Genomic DNA, 21,793 nt, shown 5'->3' with positions numbered 1-21,793 from the left:
TATAGATTCAATAAAGTTTGGAATTTGAAACACTTGAGTATTTACAATACGAGTACACTTCCATTCAGTTCGATTTAGAAGAAGAGTTTGGTAATAGTATCTTGTTCAACAATCAACAACGAAAGAAGGATGTTCTCAATTCGATTGTATTTTTATTAAAATGCTTGAACCGACTTTGATGATTCTGATTTGCAATCAAAAATGATGTTGATTTTTAATTGACTTCAAAACAATCAAAAAATTAAGGAGGTTCGACTGTTTTTTTTATTACCTCAAAACTTTCGACAGGTTGAATCGGTTTTATTGATTCTTTTTTTATTTGAAAGAAACTGTCGGTGTGGTCTCATTTAACAATTTTGTTCTGGCATCCCTGAGGAAACCATGCAGTTGGTTTTTTTTTTTGTTAAAATTCTGTTATTATTTTTAAAATCAAACTACAGATTTAATTCAACTTGTATTTGGTAATTGAACTGATTCCGTAATAACATTTGGTTTCCTCTTTACAGCAATACAATAACTGCAGCTGGAAGAAAGGCTTGAACTGAACTGAACTGATCCTGAGACCAAGTAGGCATTATTGGCCCTTTGGCTCAGTAGTGAGGAAGGAGGTCTGAGGTCTCTGAGGAGGAGAAGGAGGAGGTTTGAATTAATTTGGCACGCGAGTAGTAATTCAAAACAGCATCACCGTGGCGCTACACTCAACGGAAGCCTTAATGGCGGCGGGCTTTCTCAAATCGGGAGATTTGGGCCCACACCCTCACAGCTATGGAGGTCCACATCCGCACCATTCGGTGCCGCATGGACCGCTGCCGCCGGGTATGCCGATGCCATCATTGGGTCCCTTCGGTCTGCCACATGGTCTGGAGGCTGTTGGGTTCTCCCAAGGTATGTGGGGTAAATATCGCAATACAATTTTGGTAAACTACAACAACAACAACAACAACAGCAATTCAATGCTAACAGCAAGCGCTGCAACAAACACGTAAGATCGTTTTGAGCGTGAGCGAAAAATGTGCTGAAAGCTTCAATAAATATATATTTATAAATATATATGTTAATAGAGGGGGAGAGAGGGAAAGAAATGCCATTAACATCATTATTATGCATATCATTATTATTATTACTTGCCAATGACAAATGACTTAAAAGTCAAGACATAATCGTTGGCTCTCGCTGATAACTCAATTCCCATATCCCCTCCTATAGAGTGGCGGCGGATGTCCCGACCACTTGTCCACTTTGCAACTGCAAAGATTCGCCGCAGGTCCCCCTCCCTGCTGCCAGTTGCCCTGTGGTGGGGTCCCAAAAAAAAAAAAAAAAAAACACACAACAACAACAACAGAAAATCGCTCACAAAATGCTTTTCAATGCCGTTCGTTCGCTGTTCGCTGTTGGCTGTTCGTTGCGATTGCATCATTATCAGTTGAATTGTCAAAATGAATAATGAGCCCAGCCAGCCGCTCATGATTTTTAGTGACGCTGCAGCAAATGACAACAGCAACAAACAATAACAAAAACAACAACAACTTGACAAAACCGATACAAAATGCTAACCGAAATATATTCGAGACAACTACAACAACAACTCTTTTGTTGCGACAAAAAGACACAGCCAGCTTGAAAGCCAACGTGCAAAAAAAGAATAATAATATACTCGTACGTAAACAAAAAAAAAAAAAACGAAAATAAGAGAAAAACTAAAGCCACAAATAATAGCACAATAATATGTAATCAATTTCTGTGCTTATTATGCATTAGCATTACATATATACTCGTGTATATAAGTATATATCTAATAATGGACAACAGAATGTTACGTGGAAATTGTGAGCATTATGTAAGTCGCTGCCTATATAGGGGCATGTGCTAAAGGACGCTATACTTGACTCCTGATTCTTGAATGAAGAAGGCACAGGAATATGTAGTAAATGGACAGTTAGAGAGGGTGTAGGGACAAAGCAGCTACATTATTTTGAATATCAGAAATTGGAATAATAAGTAGTGCAATATTTGAGAGGGAACGCAACTTCTGCCCAGAATAATTAGTGACATGGGACTGCCCTAAACGATTCTAGAGCGGGACTAGATTTAAGGCCTGCTACTTCAAAGAAGGAGGCAAAGAAATGTGTCGAGTAGTCACCGATCTAGAGAGGATATTACTTTTCAACAATCTCCAATAATAGGTTTTCCAAATATTAAATAAATATTTATATATATGTACAAGTATATATATGAAAAATAGAGTAGAATAATAGTAGAGAAATCACCGATCTAGAGAGTATATTGAGTTTGGAATTTACTTCTCATATTTCACTTAAATTCAAGGGAAAGAGGAAAAAATAGAAAATGCTATAAATATTAGCGTGCTTTAAAGTCTGTCTAATTAGACATAATAATTGACTTTTGTTAAACAATAGTGTGCTTTAAAAATAATTGATTTTTGTTTTCACTTTTTCTTCATTTTTTTCAACCCAAGCTCATGAAATGTTAGGCAAAACCTAATAATAAATAAAGAACTTCCTAGGTTTGATCCTCTTCCACACACATTTTCCACTGAACTGCTGGACCATATTTCTTAAATTATAGTAACAACAACAAAAATCAGTCCATTGCAGTTTTTTGTAGCTAGTAGACGGCCTTCAAAAGCTGCAGTTCATAAAAAAAATAATAATAATAATGTACTCATATGTATAAAAAGAAACCTACTTGTGCGAACATGGCTCAAGGTTTTTGGCGTTAAAAATAAATTCATAAATTTATTTGTCGAAAGCAAAAAAAAAAAAAAAAGAAAACAGAAAAAAGGCAGGCAACAAGCAAATGAACAGACAAAACTACAAATTGCAATTAATTTTGTGGCAACAGCAATGACTGCAAAAAAACGACATCATTTATTTGGCACATTTGGCAAAAGTTTTGAGAGCCAAACAGATGCCAGCCAGGCAGCCAGTCAGCCAGCTAGCCAGCAACAAACGGACGTCCATTTTGAATACATAAAGTCGAAAATGAAAAATATATATACACGTACTTGCACATAATAAGTATATGTGTATGTGTATTAAAAAAAAAACAAAAAAACGAAGAGAAAGAAATGAAAAGCGGCAGCTGCTGCTGCTGTTGCTGCAAAAGCGACGCGAGCCAAGTGAAGTGAAGTTTTATTCAATTTATAAATTCATGACTGAAATGACTAACTCATTAATTTTTGATAGACTGCCAACAGAGTGAGAGAGATGGTGTGGAATGAGGACAGGGACAGGGAGAGGGAGAAGGGGTGATTGCGTGCCGCAGGGGTGGGGGGAGAGGGAGCTGTACACGGCAAGGGTGCAAAACTCTGAATATTTGGGACAGACACGCACATGTGCGAGAGACGACGATGCCGACGACGACGGCTGCCCTGGCAAAACAAACAATGCTGCGGCTTAGCTCACACACGCAGGCAGACACACACACACACACACACACACACACACTCACACAGTCACACTCACACACACGCGAACAAGCGAACAGCAAACGATAGAGCAAGCCAAAAGCAACAAACCCTACAAAACAAAAGCGTGCGCCATATAAAAACCCAACACAGTACAAAGGCCGAAACATACATAAAGGTACTAAGTATATACACATACATATATATAGCATATATTGCTATATACATACCTTTCTACATTATATGCATGTGTATGTGTCTGTGTATGTAGCCAGGGCGGCTGCTGCGCAACAGCAGCCAACCGACGGGGTTGGTCTTCGTCCTTCTTCCCATCAGCATTTCGAATCTTTTTTTCTTTCCTGCTTCTTTTTCTTGTTGTTTGGGGGTTGGTTGGAAATTTCGGCAGTCGTCGAGGGTTGCAAAAAATACGGGTTGCGACACAGCAGCAGCAACAACAACAAAACACTGGGAAAAGTTTTTCCTTGGTCTAACCAAAGTAGTACATACAAGTACATTTCCACTCGCATGCATTTTAATTGAGTTTGCGGCGCACGTGGCGTATGCGCAATGTGGCAATACATACCAGTTCGTGGCACGATAGTACTATGTAGAGAAATGGAAGGCTTTCAGCACATTTGGTTAGGCACTCCTTATACGCGAACCAGTCATTAATTGTACTAACTTTTTTCTTCTTCTTTCCCCTCTTTTCTTTCCTTTCTTTTCTTGTTGATTGCATTCCCAACAGGCGTCAATACGAGAAAGCAGAGACGGGAGCGAACCACATTCACCCGTGCCCAGCTGGACGTTCTGGAGGCCCTGTTTGGCAAGACACGCTACCCGGACATTTTTATGCGCGAGGAGGTCGCCTTAAAGATCAATCTGCCGGAATCGAGAGTTCAGGTGAGTTCAGATAACTATTTGTATATCTTTGTGAAATATTGCAGCAGACAACTCTTAAGAATTTTGTTATTATTATGAATTTTATATGGATTAGAAATTTGGGTTTCTATTGCGACAATTATGCTCTTGTGTTGGGCCTCTTTGGTGTATCCTTGTGCTGTGGTTGTCCCCAATTCCTGGTTGAATTATTGAAACAAATTTAAAGTTCAGCTCTTCGTCCTAGCCGTGCCTTCCACAAAAAGTTTCTTTATTTACTTTTTGTTTCATCAAACGTTTTTTTGCAATCCTTCAGTTATTCAGCTTTAAATATTAAAATTTTGACACGCGTTGTCAATAGAAACTTTCTTTATTTTATTTTTGTTGCAACAAACGTTTTTTTTTTAATCCTTCAGTTATTCTGCCTTGAATATTACATTTTTGACACGCGTTTTTAGTAGAAATTCTATGCATTTATTTGATTATTTATTGCACTTCATATTTCGACTTAAAAAATATTGAATAAAATCCTTATAGAAATAATTGATTGAGTAATTCAATTTCTAGTAATGTTATATTACTATTATTTTTAAGAATTATTGGAGGGAGAATATTAATTAATTTGTTTACCAATTTTAAAACAAATGTTGACTTTTTTGGTTTGTATCGTTAGAGGGTTATTTGGGAATATCATTCAGCACATTGACAAATTTTTTTTTAAATAATAGGATGTTTTGTTCTGATCATGTTACAAATAATTCTGTCTTTTAGGGATTAGAGTCTATATTAAAGATAAATAATTTTCAGTCAAAAAGTAGCTACAATTCTACAGAATATAAATACTTTTCATTATTTTTTGATGGATTTGTGCACTCCCCTCTCCTCCTTAGTGCTTCCGCTTGCTGAAGGTCGCAAAAAAACGAGCTTTGGGGAATTCGTTTGGCTCCCAACCAGTGGATTTTTTTTTTTCAGTGATAATAGGTCGAGAGTTTCTGTAACTCTGCTTTGTAAGAGTGGCAGAATACTTCACTTTTCAAAATAATCAAATCTACGTAAATTTCTGAATTATATTGAATGAATATAGAGAGAATGGCTCTTCCCACATCTCCATTTCCATTTCCACATTCCCACTTTAATTGCCGTTTCAAGTTATTTAAAACACCTGTCGTCATTCAGAATGCCATTGACTTGTGACTTCAAAGCCTAATGTGGCAGAGAGCGGCTAATGTGTGTGTGTATGTGTGTAAGGGGAAAAGCTCTATTTGCACTAACTGGTCGCTCTCACATATCATTGTGGCAATTGTTTAATTAGGCATACAAGTATGCCCGGAGAGTTAAATTTGCCACACCACCCCAGCGACCACCTCACAACCCCACCCTCGCATTCGCATTCTCGCACCCGCACACACAAAACACACACAAATCAAAGGCGCAAAATCCATAAAACAAACAAATTACAACTGCTAACAAGTTGGTGGCGAACGGGGGCGGGGCGGGGCGGGGCACATATGACTTTAAGGAAAAGCGCTATGTAAATAGAAGAGAGGCAGACGAGAAGGACGGATACGACAGGCAGCATATTTTTAATGGTAAAAATACGCCCCAAAAACTGTTAAACCAGGCACCAGTAGCAATAGCAGGCAGACAAACAGACAGATGGAGAGAAGGACTCGCTGGGGAGGGGAGGGAAGGGAAGTGACAACAACTGCCATTTATTTGCAGAAGGCATTTTGACAATTTCATTGCCAACCCTCGAGGCATTTGCTTTGCGCATTAGACGCGCATAATTTGCGCTAATTTCGTCAGGACGACCAACTGCGGCCCGTTATGCCAACAACAAGAAAAACAACAACATGAATAAGAACAATAACTACAGCAAAGCATAGCCATAGAGAACAATTTCAGGGATTCACTTGCAACTTCAACATCTTCAACCTCTGAAGAAATGATTTGTGAACAAAAAATCAAGTGGCTTTTAAAAATTATCGTAATACCCAAAAGGATATAGGAAAATTCAAATGCGTACGTTTTTGAAACCGCTTTAAGTCCGCGCCTTTTACTTCTGTAAAGCTTATCTGTATCGCTTATACAAAAATGTCTAAAGAATATCTTTCGTTGACCAATTGCGGTTTTGTCTTTAAATTTGAAAACCGTTTTCAGTTAATATTTCAGACTGACTGAAGGAAAACTATATATAGAAAGCAAGAATTGATAATATAATGTCTTTAAATAAATGTGATTGCCAATTCCATTCGATTGAAAGAGACGTTGAAAATCAATGCAGGACTCAAAGTATATTTTCTCGCGAAAGAAATGTGACAGCCTTGTCTTGTTAATTTATAAAAGAATTCTTTATACAAAGCCTGTAAAAATACACACATTAAAAGCGTTTACTGTAGAGGGTCGAGGCTGTCGTTAACTTCAAAATTGTCGTGCTTAAGAGGATTTAGTGTAAAAGATTAAGATTTAAGAAATGCCGGCAGATTTATGTTCAAATTAGTGCTCTCTTTGAGGAAATTTGTAACCACATTTCTCAGTCTAACTGCGAATTAAGAGAGTGTTGCAGCCTTAAATCTACTATTTGAATTGTTTAATGTTCCAATTTATTTTATTTTTTTCACTCTTAGTGAAAACAATTATTTAGTTGCAAATGCTAATGGTTTTTTCTTTTTTGGTAGAGCGACTCGATTTTTTCGAATTTTTTTTAGTAGCAATCCTTTTGTGATTGCTTTGTTTGTCTGTCTGACCAGTTGCAGTTCTTGAAACATCCCTGAATATAATATATCTTGAATACATATAAGCCAAGAGACTAGAATTTTAATGGCGGCAGATTGTTGGTCTGTCTGAACAATTATATCTTCAATACATGTAATCCAGCAGACTAGGGTGCATATTTGCGCGCAAATTGTTTGTCTGTCTGACCACTTCTAGTTCTTAAACTATCCTCTATAAAATATATATCGTTAATTCATGTAAACCATTCGACTCGACTGCTAATGGCGTCATGTTTTGCCTTTAAATAGAGTCCTCACTGTGCCGTGCAGTGTACAACTTCATTTGCGCAAAAAGTAAAAGTGTGCAAGCAACAACAACAACAACAACAATTACAGGAGCAGTAGCAGCGATAACGGCAACGACAATTACAATTACAAATAACATTACAAACAGGCAACACGTCATTTGTGTTTATTTAGGTGCCCCTCTTCGCGCAGATCGCAGCTTCCTGTACCTCAATTATTTGCTTAAATGACGCATTTTTATTAATAGTCCGTCGTCATGTTATATTGTGGGCCAAAAATCTTTTCCAGTAACTCCTGTAACTGCTGCCTAACTAAACAAACGCTGCTAGCGCCGCAGCCGCACAACTGGCAAAAGGACATGCAGACAAGAGAGCGCCTGCGGTGTCTCCTCGAACATTTTGGGAACTCACTCGACGGGCTCCTGTAAAATCGATCATCGAGATTGAGTCGCTAATGTTTTAAGCAAACACAGCCGCATCTTATTTCAGTTTTATTGCCGATCGATCCTTTGCCATGTTTTTGCAACGATTTGTTTGCTTTGCTAGCGCCTGTAAAAATGTTTCCTTTTTTTTTTGGTTGTTGTTAGTTTTGTTTTGTAATTTAAGGACGTGACATGCTCGGTCGTCGTCCGAAGCCCCTGCAGTGGCCGGCAAGTGAAAAACGACACGTTCTAACGACGCGACGCAAGTACGAGTGTATAGGGACGAGCCGAGGACGCGTGTTGCATTTTGCAGTCAAGAGCACGACCGACTCGGAGCAATGATTTGAGGGATAATGGCGGGGGGCCATGGGCGGGCGGGCATATTGGTGACACCAACAACAACAACAACAACAGCGGGACAGCTCGCATATGTCTCTTTGGTCAGTCGCAGTCCTCCCTTTACGTTTTTTAAACAATTGATTTGGAAATGCATACCACAAAGCACAGAATGGGCAGAGACCAGTTCCAGACGGAACGGCCACAGACACATCCAGACAGACAGACACAGTTGCAGTCGCACACCTAGATATATGGCTACATACATACATACTATATGTAGATGTGTGGATGTTTGTATGTTTTTTTTTTTTTGTGCAAACACGTAAGTCTCAGACATAGACAGATGTATAGATTTTCCAGCGCTTTTTATGCGTGTGTTGGCTAGTTGCTTCAGTTTTCTGCTTCTTCGTTTTTTTCTTGTTGTTTTCCATTTTACGTCCGCCCCTCCCTCCAACCACCAGTGCTCCTTCTCACCCATTTACCTTTTTTCAATGTTGTTGTTAGTAGTTTTTTATACGGTATCCTGGCTGTGTGCTGTGCACCGTTAATCGTAGTCGCATACTAACTAGTTTCTAGCATAGTTGCACAGTGGACTGCAAACGATGCAATGTTTTAGAGCCCAATAAAACATAATTAAATAGAGCTTATAATTGTTGAGAGTAGAGCAGTCTAGAGCTGCTTTAGTTAACATTATTTTTTAACTGAAACTCAGTCCCATATTTGTATCACAATCGTAAGACGTAATGTTTCTAAAGAAGTTTCAGTTTAGAAAACTCAAAAGGGATTCCAAAAACAGCAAATAAATAAACCATAGTTTTGAGGCAATTGGAAATCGATGCATAAACTGATAAACTGACTTTAAAAAGCTGATTGATAACGCCATTTAATAGTTTTAAGGGACTAGCTGCTACAAGTATAACGTGACTCAATTAATTTTTTATTGTTGTTTATATTTGTTTGTTGTTTATTAAAATTTGTGTAATGTTTTGAAATGCATTTGGAAAAGTGCTGTACAAGCTTAAATGCAGTTTTCAAAAGGTTTCAAATAACTACTTAGTATATTATTTAAACATCTAGCCTGTCTTATATACATACCCTTACATATGTACGTAGGTATAACAAGTTTTTGCTTGTTATGTGCAATTTCTTAACGCCATGAAAATACCAAGAAATTATTTGAATGGGAAACAAATCACAATATATACTTGTAGAGTAAATTGAATTGAAAACAAAACAGAAGCCAGCATTTGTCCCACTGTATGCGCATTATAGACAATACGCTGACGCAACATATTGAATTACAGGAAAAAAGCATAGCTAGAAATACCAACATCAACGAAACAAGACAAGTCCGGCCAAATAGAAAACGCTGCCAAAAGCAAAAGAAAAACACAAAGAGGAGTGGAAAAAAGTAACTGTCTGCAAGTTGTGGCTGCCCAGGGAAGCCAAGCAACTCAATTAGCAAAGAAACTAGTTGGCCGATATTGTTGTTCTTATTGTTGTTGTTGCTGCTGGCACAGCTAAGCCCCCAAGGCTCCACCTACTGCTAATGAACGAGTCAGCCAGCCGACCAGCCAGCCATCCAACGCACCCACGACCATAGCGGCAGCAATAAAAGCAGCAACAATAACACCAAGAACAACAACAACAACATCAGAGCATAAATAATAATTTTTCACAAAATAGCAAAAATTAACGACTCCTTCGCTTGCTGGCTAAGGTGGGCAGGAGGAGGGGTGAAGAGGTAGGGAGAGAGAAAATATTAATTGAATGATAGGCATCTTTATGGCCCACACCCTCTTACAGAGTAGCACGCACTCGCCCACCTCCCTCCCTCCCTCCTTCCATTCAACCATCCATCGCTAACTCACGCGCTCTCGCTCACTCACTCACACTCACTTAGTCACACACACACACACGCACACACACACTCCCTCCCTCTCTCGCGCTCTGCGTCTCTCTTCGGTGCTCGTGCGTTGATTGCGACCAATACAAATAACGTAATAATTTTACGGAGCTTATCTGCACCAGAACAGAGCAAACATTTACGCCCTAATGTTTTCATTCGTTCCAACCGCGAGAAACGGCACTTTTGGGAACGGGGGGGAAGGGCAACGGTTAACGGAGCGTGCGGCACAACAACACTAGCAGCAGGAACAGTGAGCGAAGTCGAAGGCTAATAAGTGAGGGACGCGAACAGGCAGGCGGGCGGGTAATGGGTCGGGCAATGGCATGAAATTAAAGCTACAACTGCAATGGAAATGGAAATGAAAATGGAAACACTTATACTTATATGAAGTACAGTAGAGACTGGCAGCTAAACGGGCAGAAACTATCTCAGATTAACAATCCATATTCATTTGCTATTTCCAACTAAAAGAATTCAAGCAATCAAAAACAACCAATCAATGAACTAGTTTCTCTCTTTAAAGTCATTCACAGTTCTGTAAAAACAAACTTACCCTGAATATCTGAAAAATGTTAGGGTATATTGCCTTTGGTGTGCCAGTTAGTAACACCCAGAAGCAACAATGGGTCAGCAGTACGAGACAAATTCAAATTAAATCACAATATCATATAGCTGTCATAGAAAAGAGTTGATTTAAAAATAGTTTTACTAGCGAAAGACTTGGGAACTAAATTGTATGTATATTCAGAATATAAGATGAGGTGATTCGGGAAGAGTAGGGTATATCGAAGGCAAAGTTTTGTTCTAAGCTACAGTGAAGAGTAGAAAAGTATAAGCGATTACCCCAATTATTTAAAATTCGTTTGCACAAAAATGGCTCTCAATTCACTTATTTAAGCTGGCATATAAAATATTTACTATTATTTATAGCAGTTATACAATTCTTCGTCCATATTATTATCATTATTAGCTCCTTGTAAGCTCCGCAGACATTTAAGCAAATCAGGACATTTCTTTGAAGCAACATAAGAGCGATTGAGCTATTGTTTTACAGTTATTTATAAAATATATCATAATTTGAATTATGTAGAAGGCCATAGTAGTTAGTATCAAAAGCGCTATTATGAGAATTCTGAGAAAAACAGTTTTGATTTCAAATATTATCAAGTTATTGGGGCTCTTCAACATGTTTCCCAATATTAGCGGGTTTTGGTAACAAGTATTTGCATTTAAAGCATATACTACACGTATATATAATTATTTAGATATTAGTGTTTCCGATAGAAATTGGATTTTTCCGATGTTGGCAAGGTTTTGCAAAATGTCCATAACTGGGTTCAGCTTCACCATCAACTATGAACGGCTTTACCTTAACGAATCTTTACTGTACAACGGCGGTGGCAGGCGAGCTTATTTTTTGTCATGCTCACATACACTATACGAGTATACAAGTATGTACGAATGTTTAATTTTTTTGGTTTTTTTTTTTTTTTTTTTTTTTTTTTTTTTTGGGTTCATTGCAAAGTCGACGCCATCGCAATCATAAATCAAAACTCGCACAGGGGCTTTAATGCGGTTGTTGTTGTAGCTGCTGCGAGTGCGTGATTTCTGCTCTTTATAGTTCGCGAGAGTTGCTGTTGTTGGTGTTGTTCTTGTATATAGTAGTAGTCTGCACCTAGAGTCCCTGTGGCCTGGCCGTTTGTGTTCCCCCTCCCCATCTGGTGATGCCTTTAGCCTTTGCTTTGTGATTGTCACCTCGTTCAGCTGTTCGATTTTGTCGACGCAGCCCGGCCAGCAACAACAACAACAACAACAACAAGGAAAGGGATGAATACATACATATACTTGTATATGTATACCTATATACGATATGTACATATGTATGTATGTGGCACTATATAGTGACAATAGCAACGTAATGTGCAGCCATTTTTAGCGCTAGGCAGACAGGCGAACAGGCAGGCTAGGGTGGCAGAGACAGCGGCTGAGGTAGCAAGGATTGCACTGTCGCTGTCGCTGTCGTCGCCTAGGGTTGTCGCCTGTCCCTTTGGCCCCTCATTGCCATTTAACTCTTTGGACACGATCTGCGTTAAGCGCACCGTTTGACGAGATTTTTCATTTCAATTTCCCATTCCATTTATTCCATTCTGTCTCGCTCTCCCTCGCTTCTTGCTTTCCACTATAGTTTTTGTGTGTTTTTATTGTTGTTGTTGTAAAAGGATTTGTCTCGTTGTCACTAGGTATTTTTGATAGGGCGCAGAGTAATGCAACAACAACTACAGCGAATGTCCTCTGTTTGTGCGCAACACGCACAGCTGTTTTATAAAATTAATTTTCCCATTGCGGATTAACATTTCCACTTTTCAAAATGCAAGCAGGCGTGATTAGAGCGAGATGGCAAATATGTGTGACAAACACACACACACACACACACACACACACACACACGGGCACATAAATTTATGCAAGCACGCGCATAATTTTTCAGCAAATTTTCATAAAACGTCAACGAAATTCCAGTTTTCATTTACAAATTCAATTTGGGAAATCACATTAGGCGCGAAAAATGAAAAGAAAATGCCTTTTTGAAGCAAATACTTCCACTTATAAAGGGACAACAGTCTAGAAAAAATATATTTTCAGTGGAACTAAGTAAAGAGAGCTTTTCTGTCTGCGTGTTTTAACTCGAAAGGTAATTAAATAAAATCGGTTACTTAAAAAAAAGAAATATGTGGCATTGCAAATATGTTTGTCTGCTGTCTTAGTACCCCTGTAAAATAATTATATGTTGCACTTGTATTATTTTTAGTTTGGTATTCAAAAGTTGAGCTAGGAAACCAAAAATTCTGCTTTATATAATTCCTATTTTCCAATTCAATTCAATTTATTCACTTTACTTAAAAACGAAATGAATTTAAATGTGAAGGCAAGATACTGCAATGTTAAGAGTACAGGCAGCTTAAATTCTTATTATATTTAAAAACATTTAAAACATAAAAAACAATTAAAAAATAAAAAAAATTAAATAAAATAATAAAAAAAATCAAATCAACAAATCAATTGGTTTTCTAAATCCCATATAAAAATATACTATTTTATTCAAGATATCTACAAATTTTTAGTCAAATAGTATGTTACTGTAAAAATCGCCTAAAAACTAAAATTTTTTGTAAATTTATTTTTTTAATGTGACCGATTCACTTCGCTATAATAGCATTATTGTTATTCCTGCCTGCGAGCTAATACTTTCTATTTATCCAACACACAACTTTGAGCTTGAATCATTTCTGATTAATCTCTTTGGTGAGCTATTAAAATTTAAAATGCAATTCATACGATAAGGCAATTGCAATCGATGAGCGCTTTAGAGAGAAATCAGCATTAGTTACAAAACATTATGGTTTCGAACAATATGAAAATAGATAATAGATTAGAATTTGCAACAAATTTGAGCGCAAATCGATGTTGCCAAGAAATTTGGCACTAAGCCACTAGCTAGTCAACAAGTTCAAGAGGCAGCATACATAGATAAGTTTGTATTTCAGTTGAAATATTAGTTGTATTTCCCACACAGATTTTAAACTTAATCCGCAGCTCTTAGAGCTCTTTAGTATTAGTATTTAGGACATGTTAGTTGCTATTGATTGGTCCTACACATGTATCCAATGCTCACGAATAAAATTGCCGTTTTGCATGCAAAGTGCCCTGAGAATGATGTGAAATCTGTGGAAATCTGTGCTTTGTAAAAGGCTTACTTATGGCTGGAGAAATCTGCTTAATTAGAAGTGAGACAGACACACAGACACACACACACAAATCAAATGCAAATCGAGCTATTGAGCGCCCATTATAAAAAAATGAAGAAGCAGAAGAAGAAAAAAAGAATGAACAACAAAGAAAAAATTAAATGATTCGTTGACAAATTCTTTGATGTCGACGTTCAACAAATTATGAGAAAGCTAAATGAACTGAAGACGACTCAGGCAGGCAGGCAGGCAGGCAGGCAGTTCATTAGAGCGACATTTGTTTGAAAATATCAAAAGCTATATCAAAGGCCATGTTGTTGTTGTTTAGGTTTTGGATTTTCTGCTAAAATTTGCAAAAATTCCCAGGCTGCCACCTGAACAGTTGCAGAAGTAGACGAGCAGGAAGTTTACATTATTGAATTGTGCACTTCATTAAACGATTTCAAAGCAAATGAACGAATCATATACATATATACGTGTGTATATATATTTATGTATAAGTAAGGAGGATGTGAGGGGCCAGAGGAGGATGCGGGACTTTGCTTGTCAAAGTCAAATCACAAAACAGATTTTCAAAATGCAAAATTGAATTGAAATTGAAATTTAATTCTGACGCTGTCCCCCCTCCCCCCCTTCCCACACCAAAAAAAAAGAGGAAAATGAAAAAGCAAGCAAGCAGGCGAGCAGGCGAGCGAACGAACGAACGACGCTCGAGTGATTCCTGCTCGGCATGCTCTTTCCGGCACTCGTCCTTGTCGTCCTTAGCTTGTGCTTGGGCGGTTTTATATCAAAAAGTTTTACATTCATTGCAACAAGGCGGCAACATGAGGCAGTCGCAGTGGCAGTGGCAAAGCCGAAGCCGAAGGCATGCCTGTGGGCGTTGAGTGTTGGGTAAGCGATGAGTGGTGAGGAGGGTGGTGAGGGGCGTGAGGGGCGTGCCGGGCTCGGTGGTGCGGCGGCAACAAATAATGAAATTTGATACGCCTTGTTTAATGCTCTTTTTTTTGTGAGTGTGTGCAAGAAATCTGGCAGCGGACTCGGCAGTTGCGCAATGAAACGCTCGAGTGGCTTTCAGGACAAAGTCGAGGAGTAGAATGGGGAGGAGTACGAGGGAAGGGAAGGAGGAGGAGGAGGAGGAGGAGTGTGGCAAGTGTTAGCTTCGCAGAAGGGTCGGTCGTTGGTAATAAATATTTCGCTGTGTTTACCAAAGCACAAGCCATTAGCAAGCAACACCACCCGAGAACGAGAATCTACCGAATACGAATCACACTCGTCTGACTCGCTTCCCCCCTCACCACCCCCCCTCATCTCAACCAACCCAACTGCCACAGTAGAAATCACTGAAATAACATTTTGGGAAAATGCAGAATGAGGACAGACGACGAGGACGAGGACGGTTCGACGGTTCGTTGGAGACTCAGCACTTAGCGGATTGTTTGGCAGCTCGCCACCATCCCATCCCATCCGATCCCATCCCACCATCCAACTCCGTACCCCAGCCACTACTCCCACAATACCCCTTAAGCATAACAAACAAGGCTAAGTGAATTCCTTGCGCTCGAATGTGCCGCTTTATGGGCTGTTTATTGTTGTCTTCCGATGCGGTTGCAAGGGGCCCTGACAATATAATCGAGTCAATTTGCAGGCGTGTGCGTGTGCGTGATGCGACGAGGACGCACAAGGACCATTGAGGGGAGCTGCAGGGTAATGGCAGGGCAGTGGGTGGGATGGTGTGCTGCTTGTGTTGATGTAACTTTATTTTTTGGCCATGGGCAACAAGCGCGTGACTTTTTGCACTTGTCGCCGTTTGCCGGCATAATTTATTCATTGCTGGCAGGAGCAGCGGCAGGACACAGTCGACACATTCGACACATTCGACACACTCGACACGTTGCCTGTGTCAACAACAACACTGAGCTGGCTGGCTGGCTGGCTCGGGCTGGCTGGCTCGGGCTGGAGCAATAGCCCCCGGGCAGCACTAGCTGCTGGAGAGCTTGGACCACTTGAGCGCGCCCGCAAAAATTAATTGATGTGGGAAAATGCGAGCGTGCGAGCAGCCGTCGTCAGCCGTGGCCAACATTTCCGCATACTTGACTAAACAAACAAACAAACACACACACATACATACACGCAAACACTCGCACTCTTTTTATGACTTGTATAAAGTAACTTACTACTGTTCCAAGTAATGCTTTCTTGCGAGATCAGTTTCAAGACTGCGAAACTCTGCCTGGGTATACCTTCCAAAAGCTAGTAGGTAGTTGCTCATAAGACTAGGCATGTGTTAAGACATCAGAGATGATCCAAGATATGTTGCAGATCTATAAAATAAATGAAAAACATATTAAAATGTTTTCTTTATGGAGATCCACTAGCTACTCTACAATTGAAAGCAGTTGATTTGGAATTGTAACACTCTCTTTTTCTTCTTCTTTTGTAATACTGTATTGTCAAATAAACAAAATGAAATTGAAATCTTCTCAACCACAAGACCACCATTAAGCAACTCCCAACTCCCACAGTTTAGTGGGCTGATGAAAGCGTTTCAGAACAATTAGAAAACCAATTAGAAACCATTATAAATGTTAGATTAGATAATAGATTATTTGTAACGTGCACATTTTTTTAATCAATTTTATGATTTCGATCTCGCTTTTGCAGGTCTGGTTTAAAAATCGTCGCGCCAAATGCCGCCAACAATTGCAACAACAACAACAATCGAACAGCTTGAGCAACTCAAAGAATTCAAATTCCGGCTCCAATTCCTGTGCCGGCTCATCGGGCAGCTCGTCGCGCAACAACAACAGCAGCTCATCGAACAACAATAACAACAACAACAGTCAAAACAATGGCAACGGCTCTAGCTCGAAGTCGGCGCAAAGCAATAAGCAGGGCAACAACAACAACAACAGCTCGAACAGCTCCAGCAACAACAACAACAATAATAACAACAACAATGGCGGCAGTGGTGCAGGCAGCTCGGCGGCTGCAGCAGCCACCGCAGCGGCGGTCGCTGCGGCGCAATCAATAAAATCACATCACAGTTCCTTCCTCAATGCCAGCGCCGGAGCCTCGACGCCCACCAGCAACGGTGGCAGCGTGGTTGTGGGCGGCGGTGGCCACGGTGGCTCACACATGTCAGCGGGGAGTGCAGCAGTGGCTGCGGCCGCCATTGGTTCCCTGAATGTGACCGCCGCGCATCAGAATTCCTCGCCCTTGTTGCCGACGCCGGCGACCTCCGTCAGTCCGGTTAGCATTGTGTGCAAGAAGGAGCACATTTCGAGCGGCTATGGTGGTGCTGGCGCCGGTGGCGGAGGCGTCGGTGGTGGTGGCGGCAGCGGTGTAGGCGGCCTAGCCGGTGACGCTCTTCGCTCACCCTACGACACCCTCAAGGATGCGGGCGGTGATATTGGATCGAGTGCGCATCACCACAGCATCTATGGGACGGCGGCCGCGTCCAATCCACGGCTGGTCCAGCCTGGCGGCAATATAACGCCCATGGATTCAAGCTCCAGCATTACCACACCCTCTCCGCCCATTACGCCCATGTCGCCGCAGTCGGCAGCAGCAGCGGCGCATGCCGCACAATCGGCACAGTCGGCCCACCATTCCGCCCACTCGGCCTACATGTCCAACCATGATTCGTACAACTTCTGGCACAATCAGTACCAACAGTATCCAAACAATTATCAGACGCCCAGCTATTATTCGCAAATGGAGTACTTCAGCAATCAGAATCAGGTCAACTATAATATGGGACATTCGGGGTATACGGCCAGCAATTTCGGTTTGTCGCCGTCGCCGTCTTTCACCGGCACCGTGTCGGCGCAGGCCTTCTCACAGAACAGCCTCGATTACATGTCGCCCCAGGATAAGTACGTGAATATGGTGTAGAATCTGCTGTTCCAGTACTGCAGCAGCTCCGGAGGCAGCGGCAGCAGCGCCAGCGTCAGCAGCAGCGCCGGCGGTGGGAGCAATCAGGGCGGCAATGCTGGATATTTGGACTATGGTGGGGGTGCAGAGTCGCCAGCGCCTGTACATAATTATGCCGCCTCCTATCTGCCCTCGGAGCAGCTGCAGCAGCAGGAACACGACCAGCACGACCAGCACGAACACCACGAACAGCAGGAGCACAACTCGCTGCACGGTCACTATGGCTAGGGCTACAAAATACCGTTGCTGATCATCATACATATCCACAGGAGTGCAAGGTCTGTACCAATGTATAGGGGACAAACAAATCCAAAATATACATATATATAACATACACATACTTGTATATATATGATCCTCTATAGACGAAACAGGAATTTTGCTTATCATCAATTCAATTGCATTTCAAAGCTTCTATCTAAGGCTTTGTTTTCAAGAAGTTTCGTGAAATTCTGTAGCGCAGAAGTCGAGTTACTATCGTATATTCTGAACATCTTCTGCATTGCAAATATTGCAGTTTCTTTCTCACTGGCTTGGAACAGATCTTGCGCTATATTTATAAACCGGGCGCTGCAGTTCTCTCACTTACCTATACTCTCCCAATACAAATGAAATCATTTTTTAAACTTTTTTTTTGCTAGTAAATAATTAATTATTATTTTTTTGTTAGTTTTATCGAAACCTTAGCAAATACTATATGATTGCTGCACGAGAATGAGATGAGATTAAAAACAAAAAAGAAAAGAGGAAGCGAAAGGGAAGAAATATATGTATGTACTATATGTGTGTATAATATTGATAGCAATTAGTGCGTGAGGATGAAAACAAAAAGCAAGAGGAAAGCGTTTACAGATATGTATACATAAATTTAAATTAAGCCGCCAGGATCAACGAAGAAAATGAGTGATAAAAACAAAAAACAAAAAAAAAACAAGAACAAAATAAACGAAACACATTTAAGCGCGCTCAGGCGTTTGTTATATAAAGAAAAACAAAAAACATAAAGCTATGTAATAATTGCAAATTAATTTGTAAGTCATCAAATTTTTAAATGCAATATGTAGGCCATTCCATGGCATTGGGTTAAGGTTGATGCTTGCAGCGCGTTCAGGGGCGGTCTTTCGGGGGTTTTGGGTGGAAAGTGCTGGGCATTAGTAATGGATGGGTTGGGTGTTTCGGGCGCCGAATGCAGTGTTATTTGCAATCCCTAGAAGTTTCCATTCTTTTGCAGTTTCCTATTCTCTTTTTTGTTGTTTCCAAATACAAGAACACACTATATGCTGCATTCTGCCTCTAGACACTGCCTGCCCCATAATTCTAGCACTTCATATCATAAACTAATAAAAACGATGAGATACAATTTAAATCAACATAGAATGCTAATTAAATTAAATATTATTAAATATATATACGAGTATATGTATACAAAATAGTTTGATGAAAGGCAAACGAAAGATGCGATTTCATTGTGACATACAGTTTAAAGTTCAAAGCATCATTTTGTCGTCTTTATATAACAAATATAAGTATATACAGATAGATATATAGAAACTATGCATAACAAAAACAAAAATATTTAATACAACACATAAAAAAAAACGAATTCACATTTCAGACTTCAAAAGCAAGGCAAAAATTGCATTAAAATCCTTTTTGCAAACGCGTTGAACATAAAAACAAAAACATTTACCACCTAAGTATATATATTTATATATATATAAAAGGAAAATATTTAAAAATCTATATATATATATATATATAAATATAGTGAATTTTATTTAAAAATTAAACACATGCCACAATCCAAACGAAAATGCAAAAAAAAAACTAACAAGAACAAGAAATATTTATATAAAAATAATTTTAAATATGTACAAATGATTAAAAATTTAATAAAATCTAACAAAAGAATAGTCAAAACGAAAAAGAGCAAGACGAAATTTAAATATATATACACATATATATATATGTGTGTGTGTATATATGTTTATCATGTTTATATAAAAAAAAATATGCTAAAATATTTATAAATATATGCATTCCACATATTCTAATGTTAAAGCTCTACACACACACACACACACACACAGGCACAGACACATTAATTAGTTAAATGTGCAGCATACGAAGAAAATAATAATTATTGTAAACGATTGATTTTTTTTGTTTAGTTCTAATTTCAATTTAATTGTAAATTTAAGCTCATCACATCACTTTGTTTAAAAAACACACTCGCCATCCCCCCCCCCCCCCCCCCCCCCCCCCCCCGACAAGGACAAACACACAGACAGGCAGACGGACACATACATATGGGGACACAGACGATATTATGTTATACATACATACAAACACATATACACATACACATAAGTACATACATATGGAAGAAAACATTTACCAACTAAAATTTACACAATAAGCGAACTTTTTTTTGCATACATTTTAAGCGAGAAAGAAACAAAAAATCACTTTATAATAATATTATTATATATATATACATACATATGCATATGTAAGACGGTATATATATATGTACATATATATATATATATATATATATTAAAATATATATATACAAGCATATATAAATACTATATTATAAATATATTCCTACGATTAAGCAAACTGGTTAATTCTTTTTTTTTTAATTATAAACTAAAATAATTGTAAAAAGTTCACAAAAATATGATCAGATGAATAATATATATATAAAGAAAAAAAAATGGAGCGTTTTTTTTTATTTACAACAGTTGTGGGGAAGGGGAATCCATCTACAAATTAATTTAGGTTTGGACGGAAGAAATTTTTGTTGATTCGACTTCAGCAATTCGCGGAAAGAAGTTATTCTTTTTATAGGCAAGATATAAGTTCCTGGAGCCTCTTACAGATGCAACAGATTGGTAATGCAAATAAATGGAATCGAGGAATAAGCAACTCCCTATGAGAAAACTTCGCCGTCGGAAAGAAGACATCGTTCTCTATATGGGCAAGACTTAAGTTCCAGGAAAATTAAATAGATTGAAAGGAATAGATGGAGTCCAGAGATCGTCTATGAGAAAACTTATTTTGCAGAAGCGACTGGAAAGCGGAATTCATTCTCCATTAAGGCAGGCTCCTGGACACTCTACATTCTACAGAATCGAGGAATAACCAAATATCCGTCGCAATATTTAAGTATACTGCCCCCTCACGAAAGCAACAGAGTTCTCTTTCCTCAAAATTTGATTTGTTTTCAGAAGAACCTTTATAAATTGAGAAATATTTAAGTGTTTCCAGTTTACAGTTTGCAAAATAATTGGATGCGCTAGCCCTCTCTCTATGGAATGGGGAGAATCGTTAATTTCTTTTGGATTTAAAAGGTTCGATTTCCTTTTAATGGAAATCACGGATCTCAGAGAAACAATAAAATCACCTTGTTACTCGTAGGCGAGAATATTCAGTGGAATAGCAATTACTGGGCATTCACAAGATATTAGATGGAGCAAAACTATTGTGGGTATATATGGAAAACCCATCTTTAATTAAATGCTGTCACACACACGTCTGATAATGGAGATATCAAAATTATTTATTGTAATGGGGCTTCACATTTGCAACTTACGAGTAGAGAATGGAATAAACATTTGAAATAAACTGCAACTCATCTTTGCTGCGATTACGTTTCGTTCTTAAACATGAGTAAGAGAAATCATCCAGCTATGTATGGGATATGCTGGATTGTTCAAGATCTTCAACGGTTAATGGTTCATGAAAAAAATAGTATATTAATTTTTGCAGGAAACAGAGCTAGAAGGGCTACTTCAGCTCGTATAGTAGGTGTGTGTCAACAACTTTTCCATCCTATGCTCGTAGGATTGACAGCTATATAACATTCTGTTTGCCAATAGTTTTTAAATCGTTTGCCCTAAAATTACAACCAAAAAAACCAAAAGCAAATGAAAGGATAGAAGAGGTAAGAAAAGGTATAAACTAGTCCCTTTTACATGCACACATAGATTCTGTAAATAGGTGCTGAATTCATTCGATCTATCTATCTATCTTATCCAATACCTTTAATTGTGGCACTACGCGGCCACTTAGGAACCTAATAGTATTCCAAAAAGTGATTCCAATCTTTCCTTC

The 21,793-nt window shown here is 39.0% G+C and overlaps 1 protein-coding gene across 3 annotated transcripts; it reads left to right on the top strand.

The window, feature by feature from the left end:
• Positions 1–626: 626 nt before the first annotated feature.
• On the top strand, positions 627–17,632 carry LOC115628716 (homeotic protein ocelliless). 3 transcript variants are annotated; one of them, XM_030524912.1, is made up of 3 exons: positions 627–885; positions 4,173–4,327; positions 16,400–17,632. In XM_030524912.1, exons 1-3 carry the CDS (start codon positions 714–716, stop codon positions 17,630–17,632), a joined length of 1,560 nt encoding a protein of 519 aa, XP_030380772.1. In that variant the 5' UTR covers positions 627–713. The 3 variants fall into 3 exon arrangements, with proteins under 3 accessions (XP_030380772.1, XP_030380771.1, XP_030380770.1); XM_030524911.1 differs by having other exon boundaries at positions 627–894; XM_030524910.1 differs by having other exon boundaries at positions 627–903; positions 4,170–4,327.
• Positions 17,633–21,793: the final 4,161 nt, after the last annotated feature.

This window comes from Scaptodrosophila lebanonensis, unplaced genomic scaffold (assembly GCF_003285725.1).
Source record: "Scaptodrosophila lebanonensis strain 11010-0011.00,11010-0021.00 unplaced genomic scaffold, SlebRS2 tig00000123-arrow-arrow-pilon, whole genome shotgun sequence".
In the NCBI taxonomy this organism is placed as follows: Eukaryota; Metazoa; Arthropoda; class Insecta; order Diptera; family Drosophilidae; genus Scaptodrosophila; species Scaptodrosophila lebanonensis.
Note: the sequence above shows the minus strand (reverse complement) of the source record. Positions and strands in the feature narration are given on the sequence as shown.